Below are 14,693 nucleotides of genomic sequence, written 5' to 3'. Positions count from 1 at the left end.
TAGATAGTAAAGAAATTGAAATAGTTAAAGATTTCTTGTACTTTGGATGAAACATAGATCAGAATGGAGACTACAGTAAAGAAATAAGAATGAATGAATGAATGAATCTTTATTTGTATACCGCTATTCCCATGATCACAGCGGTTTACAACAGTAATAAAAACATACAGAAACTACAAAATCCAATAGAAAGAAATCCCCCCCACATTAAACAATACAGTACAGCAATAAAAAGAAGAAGACTAAGAATGGGATGGACAGTGGCAAAAGATTCATCAACCTTTCCATGGGCTATAGATTAAGAATGTCTTATTTCACAAATGTGATGACATCATAAGTATAAATAAGAATACTTTCAAGAGAAGATAGTGTTTCCCAGACAGGACACCTCAGTGATTCTAATTGCAGGAGTATGTTATGTCTCCATAATTTGGTAGAATGGTGTGTGGTTCATATAGGAGATTATGGGCAGGTTACAGACCGCCCATTTGGGGCAGTCTGTACCCGCCCCTTTCCCTGGTGTATCGGGGCCTCAGTGGCCAGAACGGCAGCTGCTGAGGCCCCGATCCGCCACTTTTCAGGCTGCGGGGACGCGGCAAAACGCCGCTTCCCCGCAGCCTGAAAAGGGGTGTCCCTGGGGCTTCAAGCCCCAAGGACACCCCGCGGTGGCGGGGAGGAGGAGAAAGGGGCCACTTGGCCCCCTTCTCCTTTGGTCCGCTGGGCGCAGCCATGTGAAGGCTGCGCCCAGTGGACCAAACCAGGAAGGAGCTCCGAAACAGAGCTCCTTCCTGCTCTGCGCTAAGGGCGCACTAGGCGCCCTGGTGCGGAGCGAGGACGTCACTTCCGCGCCACCCTGTATAGAGGAGACACAGTCGTGACGTCCTCATGGCGGCGGCCGTGTGGAACGGCCGCCGCCATTTTGTGCGTGCAGAGTGCGCACTAAGGTTAGGGGGGTGCGGAAGCACTGCCCCTTTCTAACCCTAGTGTGCGCTCCGCACGCACAAAACGGCCCAATTGTAACAGGCCATGGTGAAGAAACATCAACCATGCCACTTTACGGCTACCTCTGTCTCCTAGTGTAATGTGGAACAGGGAATAGCAACTTGCATCCCAAGAAGGGCCAGAATGTGGCTTACTAGATGCTCACTGTTGACCCCATCACAACCCTTTCCAAAGTCCCAACCCCTGCAGAGAGCAGGATGGAGATAATGCGCATGCAGTCTCCTGGTCTTAATTGGGACCTCCAGGGGCTGGCTGAGTTGTTCCCCTCAGGAAGCAGAGTGCTTGACAGAACTGACACTACCAGTAGGCAGATTTTTGACATCGTGAAAGGATGTCAGATTTTTAGCTCTTTAATTGTTGTGATTTGGTTTGCACTGTCAGGAATGAGGAGAGGTGCTTACACAATTTTCTTTTCTTATGTGACAAAATAACTTGGCTGGCTTTGGATACTATGCACCTTGACTGGTAGTGGAGTGGGACACCATCCTTTCTTCTGTCTCTGGCAACAAAAATCGTAGACCACCCTCCTTGCCCCCACTACTATTCAGAAAAGGGGCCAGTTGGAATGAACACATTCATCAAAGACTTGCATTTAGCTTCTAGGATGGCATGGGGTGGGGCAGAAATTATTTTTATATGGTTAACTGCCATCAAGTCAATTTCGACTTATGGCAATCTTATGAATGAGGGACCTCCAAGTTACCATGTTATCATCAGTCCTGTTCAGGTTTTGCAGACTCAGGCCCGTGACTTCTTTGAATCTATCCATCTGGAATGGGGTATTCCTCTTTTCCTGCTGCCTTCTACTTTACTAGTAAGCCATGTCTTCTCATGATATGGCCAAAGTACAACAGCCTCAGATTAGTTATATTGGCTACTATGGAGAGTTCAGATTCATTAGGACCTATTTATATATCTCTTTTAGCAGTGATTTTCATGGTGTCCCTTGCTGAATGGGTCAGATTTAGCTCAAGGGCTGCCAGTTGCTCATCCCTGATATATTTCCCCACTGCATCAAACATTGCTTCTAAAACTTATAAACAAACATGGGTATGTACCATGAATATTCAAGAATATAAATGCAACTTTCTGATCTCTGATTGATTCCTTTCCTCAGACTATGGCTAAATCATAAGGAATGTTTGTCATGCTGGTAGTTTCCACAGCACTAGATATATGTGAATTCTCATACTGTTCTTGGATGTTTCCAGATGGCATCAGTTTACAGACGTGAAAATTGTAGCAAAAGACAGGAAAATAGACGCATTCCTAGTGCAGGAAATGAATGTCTAATTTACTGTTTTTTTAAAAAAAAAACCAACAAAGTAAGCGCATACTTTATCTGGTTTGTAATTTCAACTCACTGTTGTTTTTTTTATTGTCAGGATTTTGTTTTTGAACTAATCCATCCGTCTTGAGAAATGTTTGTAATAACAGTTCCTTTCTGTATTTTCTTCCAGCTCCTTATGTGACTTACCTGAACAAAGACCCGGGAGCTCCTTGTTCATTGACAGAGGCGCTAGATCACTTCCAAGTAGACAGCCTGGATGAAATAATACCCAACGACCTAAAAAACCCAGAGACGCGTCCTCAGAAGGTTCCTCACAATATTACCATAGTAGCTGTGGAAGGCTGCCATTCCTTTGTGATTCTTGACTGGGCAAAACCTATGCATGGAGATCTGGTGACAGGTACAGTAATACTGGCTAGTTGTGATGAATGTTGGGTTTGGTAATTGGTTGTTTCTCATTACTAATGACATCTGCATAGAGCAAAATCATTTTATTTATCATTCTGCTCTCGAGCAAATACATTTTTATTCAGGCACGGTTTTATTAACTAACTGGGTTTAAATGGACATTTAATGTATTTATTAAGGTGGTGTTTTAAAATGCTTTCATGACTTCTTTAAATTAATACATAATTTTGTATTTATATGTTATTGTGTTTTATTGCACATTTTAATATGTTATAAATAAACACTATGTCCCAACCTTGAGAGAAAGGTAAGATGTGAATGGATTTATTTATTTTAAGTTGATAATCTTCACATATTCACCTATTCAGATTTAAATGATTTATATAAAATATAGAATATTTTACATAAATATATAAAATATATTGCATACACACAACATATATACATATTTTTAAAAAATGTATTTAAATATATTCATATAATATAATAGAGTTGTAGTATGACCAATCAGACCTTGAAAATGTTACTTTATTTTTTAGATTGCAGTTAGTTGATAATTCTGAGAGTTGGAGTCCAAAAATGTATCTCTTCTAAACTCCCCCTCCCCCCCAAAAAAAAAAACCTGTAAGGGGACAGCCTGAAGATGGCTAACTCATTGTGACAATCTTTTGGTGTGTACTGTATCCCAGGATTCTCTAAAGTTAGTGGCTTGAGAATTACAACCTGATATGAAAAATAAGAATAAGCTTTGTTCTTTTTTCTTCAACTTAATGAATAAGTCTTTGAACTTAAAATTCAGTACTTATTACAGTGCAACTGCATACATCATCATGTACCATTTTAGTCTTTAATTATTCAGAAGGTTTATCTGAAAGGCACAGTGAAAAAATATTCCAAATATTGATGACTTCTCTGTTCCATAACACCAAAGTTATTATTTGGATTTAAAAACTAAAATGGGTTGATCCAATTCAAAATTAAGAGCCAGTGTGGTGTTGAGGCTTTAAGTGTTGGACTAGGACTCTGGGACACCAGGGTTCAAATTTCTGCTCAGACCTGGAAACCTACTGGGTGGCCCTGGGCAAGTCACAGCTTAAAGAGAGGCAATGACAGACCTCCTCTGAATAAATCCTGCCAAGAAAATCCTATGATAGACTTACTTTATGTTGGAGTTGACTTGAAGGCACATAACAATGACAGCAGCAAATTTAAAATTGGATTACATGGTTGATAATTTCCATCTTCTTCAGAATCTCAAGGAAACTCACCAGGTGCATTGGCTCAGTGCCAGACAAGAAGCAAATAATACAACACAGATGCAGTTCTGAATGTAAATAGCATTAAAAATAGAGTAGTCTAGATTTATTGAATGAAGAGTCTATTGTAAACCGTGAATGCTAGACACAAACAGGTGGAGCATAGACATATCAGTTATTTCTTACAGGTGTTGATAACTTGAGTTAGGTGTGTTTACTTGGGAGATTTCATTGAGACTATTTCTGTGCTTTCCTGCAGAGCCTGAAATGAGAACAGTTGTTATGAGAAGAGATAGAATGGGCTTGCATTTTTCTGTGCTGACATTACTTGTCTCTCCAAAGCTCAACCATCTGAATACACTCAGAAATTCTCCATATAAGCAGTATTGACAGGCCTATGGCCTGAAGTACACAAGAAAGCTACTGAGCAACCTCACCACAAACCCAGGTGCCCACTCCACTGGTAGATGGTGAATGTGGGGAAAGAAAAGCATAGATGCAAGTTTCTTAGGCTGTATCCGCACTGCAGAAATAATCCAGTTTGACACCACTTTAACTGCCATGGCTCAGTGCTGTGCAATTCCGGGACTTGTAATTTGTTGTGTAACCAGAACTCTCTGACAGAGAAGGATAAAACTATAATTCCCAGAATTCCATAGCATTTAGCAATGGCAGTTAAAGTGATGTCATACTGGATTATTTCTCCAGTGCGGATGCAACCTTTGTCCCTAAGATGTCCTTTGTGGTCAATATCATCATTGTTGTCATCGTCATCATTACCATCAATGTCATCTTAATCATGATCATCATGATAGTCATGTTAGGGCCTTTTCTAGCATAAGAAAGAGAAACAATATGAGGCCAATATGAGATTCCATTTTAAGGAGTAGGAGCAGTGGAACTGGTGTGCATCCTTTCTACATGTGGAACTCCTTTCCATTTAAGGCGGTTATGAAGAGGGCTCTGGTATTTGGTGGTAGAGGCCATGTGACTAGTAATGTATGGAAATCTCTGATGGCATTTTGTTGAAACCATGACTTGTTCTGTGATGTATAGCAGCTTTTTTCAACCTACTCCTTTTAGAGTTCCTTTTGCCAACTGATCCCAGTTTCTGAGGAGGGTAGGAGCTGGCTTTTCTTCCAAGAAATGTAGTAAAATACATTTTGAAAACAAAACATTAGTTAAAATTTAATTACCTCAAAAATGAACCAAACAAAGCACAATTAGAAACAAAATAATGAAGAAACACTGCCCAACCCATTAAAACTCCCTATAGCAATTGAGCAGCTTACATGCCAAAATCCTCTTTGAGTAAAATCTTTGTTGCCTGCCAGTGGAAGGACAACAGACAGGGAATCATTCTAACCTCTCTTGGCAGGGAATTGAAGAAGCAGAGGGTAGCCTCCCAAAAGATCATCTCTCAGGCCCTGTCCTTTCAGTGTCTCCAAAGGAATGGGATCAGTTGCTATTTAATTTTGTCCTGATGATGGGTCTGCTGGTGTATTGGACTATAAGTCTACACATATATAACATCTCCTTTTCTTGACAGGATATTTAGTTTACAGTGCATCATATGATGACTTCATCAGAAACAAATGGTCAACCAAGACTTCAGGAAACACAAATCTACCCATTGAAAATCTGAAGCCAAATACAAGGTACCAGTCTGTTCTGTTTGGGTTATACAGTTATTTTTTTTTTTTAAATCACATTGCAGAAATGTTTTAGCTATTATGAGAGCACCTTCCAAATTGTACCTAGGCTTGCCTTGCCAATTTCAATCTCATTTTGCTCATTCTCTTTGTCCTGCCTTTTCTACCATAGCAAGCTATGGATGGAAAGAAATAACTGCTGACACCAAACTAAAAGGCAGCTTCTGTTTTGGCCCAGAACTTCAAATAGTTCTTTCCTCCATTGAAAACTCCAGAAGGATATTTTTAATCCTCCTAACCCATTTAGGAAAAGGAATAAAAAGTCACACTCCCAGAGTTCCTATTAATAATGGAGAGTTCAAGCATGTTTAGAAACCTTAATGGCTGAGTTCCAAAACCTAACAGAGACCTCATTCTATTCTGTTCTATTCTTCTTCTTTTATCTGTCCAATTTTGGCTTGTACAGCCATGCCTATAGCAACAATTAATTTTAGCAATTTTCTTCTCTCTGTGATAAAGTCTTTGAAAACCACGTCCTTTCTGAAGATTCTTCATTGTTCCGAACTTATTCTGAGCAAAATGTGCATGTGGTTGTTTTGCAGATAAAATGGATTTTTTTGTACAAGAAACAGCTTTTTCTGCATGGAAAATAATATTTCTGTGTCAGCTTAATATTGTAGTTCAAGACTTATTCTGCACAAAAATTTCATGTGGTGTTTTGTACTGAAAATGGAACTTTCTGCATGGGAACCAGCTTTTTCTGTACAGAAATAATATTTCTGCATGAAAATATTATTTTCCATGCAGAAAATGCTGTTTCCAAACAGAAAATGAAGTTTTATGTACAAACTCATTATGTGCAAATTTTTCAAAATAAGTTCTGAACGGCAAAAATTAGCATCAGTCCGGGATTCTTCTCATCACAGTTTCCCAACTTTTTTTATATGTTTTAATATTCCTTCCTTCCCTGTTTAATGTGTCCTTTATTGTTTGCAGTGAAGAGAGCCTACATATTAGGCTCAGAGTATGTTATAAAACAAATAAAATGAACTGCATCAACTGAGGGCAGGTCTTCTGTTCCAGCTTTGCTACTACCTGTACTTGGTTCACTGTAGCAGTGAATGGAATAGCTTCCTCAGCACTGGCAGTAGGATTATTTCAGCAGCTACAAAACTCTGGATTCTGTTGGGGCTGGGTTCTTGGGTACAGTTTGTGAACCCCAAGGGCATCCTGTGGAAAAACATGGCATGATGAAATGGCTCCAGTTTTCCCCACATTTGCTTTAGTACAGAAAAAAGCCCTACAGAGGAATATATGTGCTTAGGTATCAAAGTCCTATTACAGGCATTTGCCCGCACCCAGCTAAAGCTAAACTGTGCAGAAGATGGCAGTGCAGATATAAACGCCATCCCCACCCTGTGTGCCTAGCTGCATTTTTTTATTTGTGCATGTAGTCAGTGCAAAAAGCTTTGTAAAACATGTTCAGCCATGCCTACAGAGCTCTTGTGATCAAAAACCCAAGCTTGGAAAAAAAATACCTTGGGGAGATTAGAATTCTGCAAAACTGGGAATTGCGGTCCAAAAAGTAATGTTTCCAAGCTCATTCCAATGCAGTGAGGCAAAGAGGATTGTGGAGGAGGGGAGTGAGAGTAGGTGGAGTTTGGCGTTACTTTCCCTACAGATATATTTTACCCAACCCATATTTTGATAGGCAAACATAGACATGCATAGGGAGTCAAACCTTGCCAAAGCAACTCACCATCAATTCAACTCCTCAGAAATGTGTGTCATGAAAATGCAACACATAAATTTGTGAAATGGTACCTTATGTTCATTTCTGTTGGGCTTACTGGACTTCAGCATGATTCTGTAGCCATAGTCCAGTTCTGCCAGAAATCATTTTGTCTGGCTGTTTCTTAAAAACGAACTGGCTTCAATTATGCTCTTTAAAAAAAGAGAGAATCAAGGATGTAGGATGCATGGGAAGAGGCTTGGGATTGTTCTTTTTCTCTGGGATCAAAATATCATTTGCATTGTCAGCTATTATAATTTGTGTTCTCTCTGAACTCATGGGCTGAAACAACCACAGATCTTGTGACTTATAAATAGCTCTTCAACCACTGGCAACATTTCTGTAATTGGGCAAACATGAACTGGAAGATTAAAGCTGGACTAAAACCATGTGTTCACGATTATGTGTAGATTTTGGGGAAACTCTGACAGGCTAAACTGCAATCTTACAGTAAATACATACTGTACAGAATTCAGATCAGTTTTTTTCTTATTTTTAGGTAAGTACATGCGATCCCAATCTGGATCATGACCACTTTACATGAGTGGGGCAGCAAGCAAAGGCTAAAGGAAGGTGGGGGGAAATTTGATGCCAGTTGAGTTCTCTCCCTTCTCCTCCATGTGGGTGTACATTTTGTATACTCAAAGGCAGGAATGGAGGTTTAAATGTCCCTCTCTTGTCTGTCTAGTCCCATTTCAGATGATGACCATATTTCCTTACTGACAAGTAAAGAAATAGATCTTAAACAGCACACTGTGTATATATATTGTAGAACTAAGTTTAGCCCTGGGTTTACCTTTGTCCTAGGGCTAGCTGAATGATCATAAGCATTCTGAACTATCATAAACATTCAATGTGGGTTTTTAAGCTCTTCTTTGAGTTAATGTACAATGAATAACAATGAATTATTTTAGTAAAGGAATTAATTCAGGTCTTGATGGAATAGTGAAATGTGTCCTAAATAGGAAAACATAAAGAAGCCTTATTCTCAACTAATTTAGCATGAGAGCGGAAATTTTATTATCCTCTCCAATTTGAACACTTTTAGCTATAAATCTACTCTCTGGTGTTTTTGAAAGACCAGAGGTCTGAGCTACTCAGCAATTCCTATTTAGCAACATGTACTTGTATGCAGTAATATTATGATGATCAGTCATAAACTTGGTGACAGATTATGAAATATGGATCATAAAATGGATTATGAATCTGGACTGATAGATGAACTATGTTGCACAGGCTTAATCGAGCATGTTTATCTTCTTGGCAAACTTAAATTAGAAATTTTATTTATATAAAGCAAATTTAACTTCTAAAACAAAAGTGGGAACCTCATAAGAACAGGACAAACACAACGTGCTGAATTTTCTTTTTTATAGCAAGGGATCACAAGAGTTTATTCCAAAGTAGCATCATTCATGTGACTATTTTGCTTGTATAAACCATTATTTGAAATTGCCACTGTGGCTGTTTGAGACACAGCCATTTCTGTTGTAGTGTGCAGATTAATAAAATTCCTTTCTAAATATCATTCTGGCACCAACCAGTTTCTAGGGACCAACTGAACGCTGTTCTGTTTATTTATGTTTTTTTGTGGGATTTAACCTTGGATTGGAGTATTGTTTCTTATTCTGCTGGCTTCTGTTTGAAGTAGTTCAACATTGTTTTTTATTTAATCTTTGTATTCATTTTGGAGTATTATAAATGTAAAGTCAGAATTGACCCTTTACATAGAGTATCCCACTCTCAGTTTCTTTCTTTTTGGAAATACTTTTATAGTTATAGTGCAAAACTATACTGTACATTTTAACACTGTATCTGTAGAAAGTTCAAAGAAAATAAAGGAAAAAATAATATTGTAAATGCAGCGCAATGCAGAGAAATTGTTTAACCTAGTGACTGGAAACATCATGAGGGAAGGAAAGTCAGGGGAAAGCTCTTGTAGAAAAGGTCACATCCCTATTCCAAACATTATCAGCAGGGCTGCCCAGAAGTACACTAGAAATTAAGACCATGGAATTTATCATGGTATTAGAAACTCCTGGGACAGAATTTTTTTAAAAAAATGCACTCCCTGCCCTACATTTAAAAAGCCATAGCTGGTCCCAAAAATCATAAGATATAGACCAGAATAGGCATTGTGTCTAATGGATATTTTAAAAAACAAATCCCAATAAAATCCCACCAAATTTCAAGGTTTTCAACCCAAAGATTCTTCCTACTACTGTGAAATCACTCTTTCTTCCTTCTTCAGAAATGGTAATTAAATTCAAAACTAATTCAGAAGTATAGTTTTTAACATCTTGATTCCGAAGGGAAACATGATTTTGGAACAACATCAAGCTGTTGCACTTAAATCCAGGGCTTGTTTAACATGGTTGTGGGGTGATGTATTTTCATAAGGAAATTAATTATTATACCACTTATACATTCTCATTGAAACACATCATTGCTTTTCCTCTCCAACTTTCTGGTCTAAGGCAGAAAGCCTAGACGGGAGCATAAATTTAAGATGTTGTTTTCTCTGACTGTCCCAGAAAATAACCTGTTAATAGTTGCTAGAATTATAAAGTCTCACACAGCTTCATATAATTAGAAACCAACTCTTAGAAGCCATAGTATTTTCCATGGGCAGAGCTTTCGCTCACAGAAGGTACCACTGCCTGAGTTTTGAGGAGCTACACAATCCTCCTCTGTCTGCCATGCCACAGCCCACTTTCATACTTGATGAGAGGGAAACTGTGAATGTATATTATATAATGTGTAATTATTACATGTGTTCCTTTTATTGTATGTGCTCCTATGCAACACTAGTGCGTATTCCATCATCATTTTTTGGAGTACTTGAGCCCTATAGGACAAAACTGGGGATGTAGCATAGCAGTAAATTCTAATCAGTTGCATGCTTGGCGGCCTTCAAGACAGTTGCACATTTAGTACACATGTCTGGATGCAGTTACAGAACTATGTATGACTGGAAACACTGATTGGCTTGGGTTCTCAGACATAGAAGCTCTATAACCACATTTCATAGAAGCATAGAATCATAGAATTGGAAGAGACCACAAAGGCCATCCAGTCCAACCTCCTCCATGCAGGAATACACAATCAGAGCACCACCAAAGAGATGGCCATCCAGCCTTTGTTTGAAGACCTCCAAAGAAGGAGACTCCACCACTATCTGAGGAAGTGTGTTCTACTGTTGAACAGCTCTCACTGTCAGGAAGTTCCTCCTAGGCCTGATTCCCACTACCTTTTAAACCAGATCGCAAATCAAATGAGTCTGGTTCCCACTTTAATCGATTTGCGGAAGTGATTCATAGAGGGGGGCCACACGCTAGACCCATTTAGCCCACATGTTTTTGACGCTGATGTTTTCTGTGTCTTTTTGGATAAATGGATTCTGTGCAAGTGTGAACCAGATGCAGATCGGAATCAATTTAAATTTGTCCTTCGGCCGGCTGGAACGGGACCATTTTGAACCGATTCATTTGTGAATGTAAACCACAAGTGGGTTATTTTACAGGGGAAAATGTGATCAGAGCAAATGTAGTGGGAACCATGTTCTGCTCTCGAGTGACAATGTAAACATAATGTTTACATAATTGAGTGTAAACATAATGACTGATGAGTTGTTCATTCCTTGTCCTTGAGCTTTATAGACTATCAGCATTTTTCAGCTAGTGTGGCCAAGCTTTGATTTTTTTTTCTCCCATTGGCCAGGAGTGGCATGAGGCATGATGTCATGTCATATATGATGCAATGCTAGATGCTATGAGAAAGAAAAGAAAGAAGAGACAGTGACAGGCAGTTCCATGTCTCTTGCAACATCTAGTACCTCCCTCAAGCAGTCAGTTAAGAGCAGTAATATAACCAAATGTTTGGATGGTTGCCTGGAAAGCAGCTTGTTATTGCTATTTTTTGCCATTTCTGAAGAAGATTTATTGACAGTTCAGACTCTTGAAGTGTTGGCTTTCAGGCAACTCATGGGACTTGGTAATTAAGAGCTCTGAGTTGCGATCTTGGCATTCCTGAAGACTTCTAGTATGCAAGTCACTTGGACACTTCCTTAGAAGGAATAGTAAGCAAACCCAAGTGTTTGTATAATTGTACCACTTAATTGTGTGTTTTCATGCATAAAAATCAGGCAACTGGCAAGGCTGTCAAACAGCTTTCTTATAAGCTTCACCATTTGATCCTCCAAGCTCTGTACTCATCTTCAAATCCATTTAAAACGTTCTGAGGAAACATTTGTGACCCATTGTGTCTCATACCACTCACAGCCAAGCTACTTGGCCTGATTAACATTTATTTCTGTTAAAAGATAAATTCAATGGGTATCTTTTTGTCTCTGAACATGTGCCTGTTCTTCACATCCAAGCCCAAGATCTCTGCTCTCTCTTCTACTAGAGTCTGAAATCATTGTGATAGAGATTAGAATTCACCATAATTGTTCCACATTGGCTAGATCATTTTTCCTCCTGCAGCCACTCCTGAGGATGATTCTCCTATAGGGAGATCTAACTCCTAAGATGTAAGAAGTAAGGGATAAAAAACCAGCACACTATCCCCACCACTACCCCAACCAATAGCAGCTCTTCAGGCTGGTAGTCAGGCCCGGAGCTAGGTTGCCTCTCTGATAGCAGGGTGGGAATGGTACACAACTCCAGACACAGCTCTCAGAAATCCTAGCCTACAGAGCCAGATATGAGGAGTGCTGGGAATTGCAGTATAATCATATCTGAAGGGCCACATAGTTCCTACCACAGTCCTAGAAAAAAGCTGCCTGCTTTATGCAGGTGGACAGGCAATAGAATAGGTCAGGTTCAGTTTGATCATGTCCTTCCAAGTCATTTTGTGTCCTTTTGAATGCAGAGTGCACAAAGCTGCATCACCTTCTCTTCATTGCTGAGACTTGGCTGGGAGTTCATAGAAGGTAGTGCTTGGACAAGTCTTCCTCTCTTAGCTAAATTTATACCAAGAGTTTGGAAATGGTACTTTTGGAGAGTAGTAGTCCAAAATGTTAACTTTCCAAAGCTCCGGTTATAAGTGGAGATAACAGGAGATAATTATGTGTATCACACTCAGAGTTTCTTGGAGGCCAGGCAGTCTATAAATGTGGCAGACAGATAAGTGAAGCTGGTTGGCTCCTATCCCAGTGTTCAAGGGAATAGAGCTGGGAGCTTTGAATATTAGACTGTGCTCCTTGAACTGTGGTAAGCCTCTTCAGCCATCCAGGAGAATGAGGGTCTATATTTAAACCACCAAATAATATTTCCACAATGTGTAGGACTATGTCGGGGAAATAAAGGGAAGAAAAGAAAACATAACTCTCTTAAATTCCAAGCTTTTATGTGGTTTTCATCTGTTACAGGCAGTTTTATAGAAAGGAAAGTTATGGGAGGGTGCTGTTTTTATCCCCATAGATATCACTCAGTAGCATTCAGAACAGTTTGCAGACAACAGTATGCAGAAAAGTTGTTAAGTGTGAAGAACAAGTGAAGAAGAGAAAATGTCACAAACACTGAACTTTTTACAATTTCACTTTCAGAATATACATGGGGAAATAGTTCAAATAATACCATTAGTTAAGAAAAACAACAAAAATCTGTCCTTCCATGTAAAAGAAGCAACACATCTCCTTCTTCTGAATGACTGCTACTGTGGGTGAATCTAAACAAGCTAAATAATGCATCCTTACCTTGATCCCTGTCCTGTTGGAACACATGATGTTCCTCTTGTTCCAATGTGAAAACACATCTTTTGCATGCCTGAGGGATTTAAGGTGATTTGAAAAATCTTCAATTTTTTTTTTAAAAACTTGTTCTTCCCAAAAACAGTGGAATAAAATGCCCAATACTGACTAGAATGTTGGTAGCAGTAAGTTTTTTTCCACACCTCTGTTCTAGTCTGAAACATAAGAGAACTGTCAACATTTGTGTCAACATTACAGAGCTGAGTGTATCAGCCTAGTCCCTTTGTCAGAAAGGACAAAGATGTGGGCACTGTGAGGATAGCCTTTGAGAAAGATCTTAAAAGTATAGGCTGTTTCTAGCAGGATTCAGGTAGTGTGGAGAAAAAACAGGAATATACCAGAAGAGAAGGTGATTAGAAGAGATGTTCCTAACATAAGAGGTAGTCTGGGCCACCAATATTGTTGTCCCAGAGCTTGCCAAAGGTGTCTCATAAAGAAGAGCAACCACTTTTAATTCAAACTCCCATGGAGTTTCCCTTGGTGCTAGTAGCAATACAGCAGAATGCTTTGTTATGCCAAATGAGATCCTTTCTTTGGGAAAATTCATAAGGCAAGAGACAGACAATAGCTTTTCAGTCAGTTAAATGTGGCATGATGGAACCAGTAGTATTCATATGCAATGGCCTTTCATAGACTTGAGCCTACTTCCTCAGATGCATTTGGTATCCAGATGAAGTAGTACCTATAAACACACATGCACAACTCCCTGTCTTGTTTGTTCTACTAATGTTTCTTCTCAACCATGTTTTTTGCAGTATACACCACATGAAATCTTGGCTCCATTATATGACCTTCAGCATTCTGAAAAACCAATTGTCTGTTTCCAGCCTTAGTTAAAGCCTGAAGCCCTAGTACTTGGAGCAGTAATTGTCTTAGATTTTCTATGCAACGTAACATTAAGTTAAATTTGAAGTTGAATGGAATATTGTCAAGGAAAATAATCCAGGTTTTGGTGGCATTTCCCCTGTCTGAGCCAGTTACTTAGGAAGGTCATGTGGTTTTAGAGGATGCTGTTCTTTTGGTGAGACTCACTTTTGGATGAGAAATAAACTAAATGGCCAAGTCATTGCTAGGAATTGGAGAATGTCAGTATTTTTCCTTCCAGCAGTAGGGAGTGTGTGCGTGTTTGCAAGTTGGGAATCTAGCAGAACTAATAGAGGCCTGATTGCTGAAAATAACATGCAAGCTTCTACAGCAACTCAGATCATTGTCTTGATTAAGACTACTTAATCATGACTAATTACATATTTCTTTGAGGGGGGGAGAAAATGCAATTTAAATGAAACCAGGAATTGCTATATAACTTCCCAGACAATACACTTTGAAAGAAGTTTATTTTAATTAATGATGTCATGGTGGTAATAAAATGAGCGGTTTACAGTACAATAATTTTGACCATGATTTTTGTTCATATGGCCATGGATACATTACATTTAAATGTAGGCTGTATTTCATTTGTCATTCTCTTCTGCTGTTTTACTAATCCCGGGTGGCTAAGTCTTCTGTTTCCAGTTATGAGGTAAATTGTGTTGTTCTAACA

The 14,693-nt window shown here is 39.1% G+C and overlaps 1 protein-coding gene across 2 annotated transcripts in view; it reads left to right on the top strand.

Annotated features, from left to right (window-relative positions):
* FNDC1 (fibronectin type III domain containing 1) overlaps window positions 1-14,693 on the top strand; it is an 83,127-nt gene that overhangs the window by 34,248 nt on the left and 34,186 nt on the right. For both annotated transcript variants that reach the window (XM_089530111.1, XM_089530112.1), the window contains exons 12-13: window positions 2,463-2,693; window positions 5,507-5,615. In XM_089530111.1, the coding sequence (XP_089386237.1) occupies window positions 2,463-2,693; window positions 5,507-5,615 (340 nt within the window). The remainder of the gene's footprint in view (window positions 1-2,462; window positions 2,694-5,506; window positions 5,616-14,693) is intronic.

The sequence above is a fragment of the Sceloporus occidentalis genome, unplaced genomic scaffold (assembly GCF_023333645.1).
Source record: "Sceloporus occidentalis isolate IW3139 unplaced genomic scaffold, rSceOcc1.0.p SCAF_6, whole genome shotgun sequence".
In the NCBI taxonomy this organism is placed as follows: domain Eukaryota; kingdom Metazoa; phylum Chordata; class Lepidosauria; order Squamata; family Phrynosomatidae; genus Sceloporus; species Sceloporus occidentalis.
The sequence above is the reverse complement of the archived record's forward strand: the minus strand, read 5'-3'. Positions and strand labels throughout refer to the sequence as shown.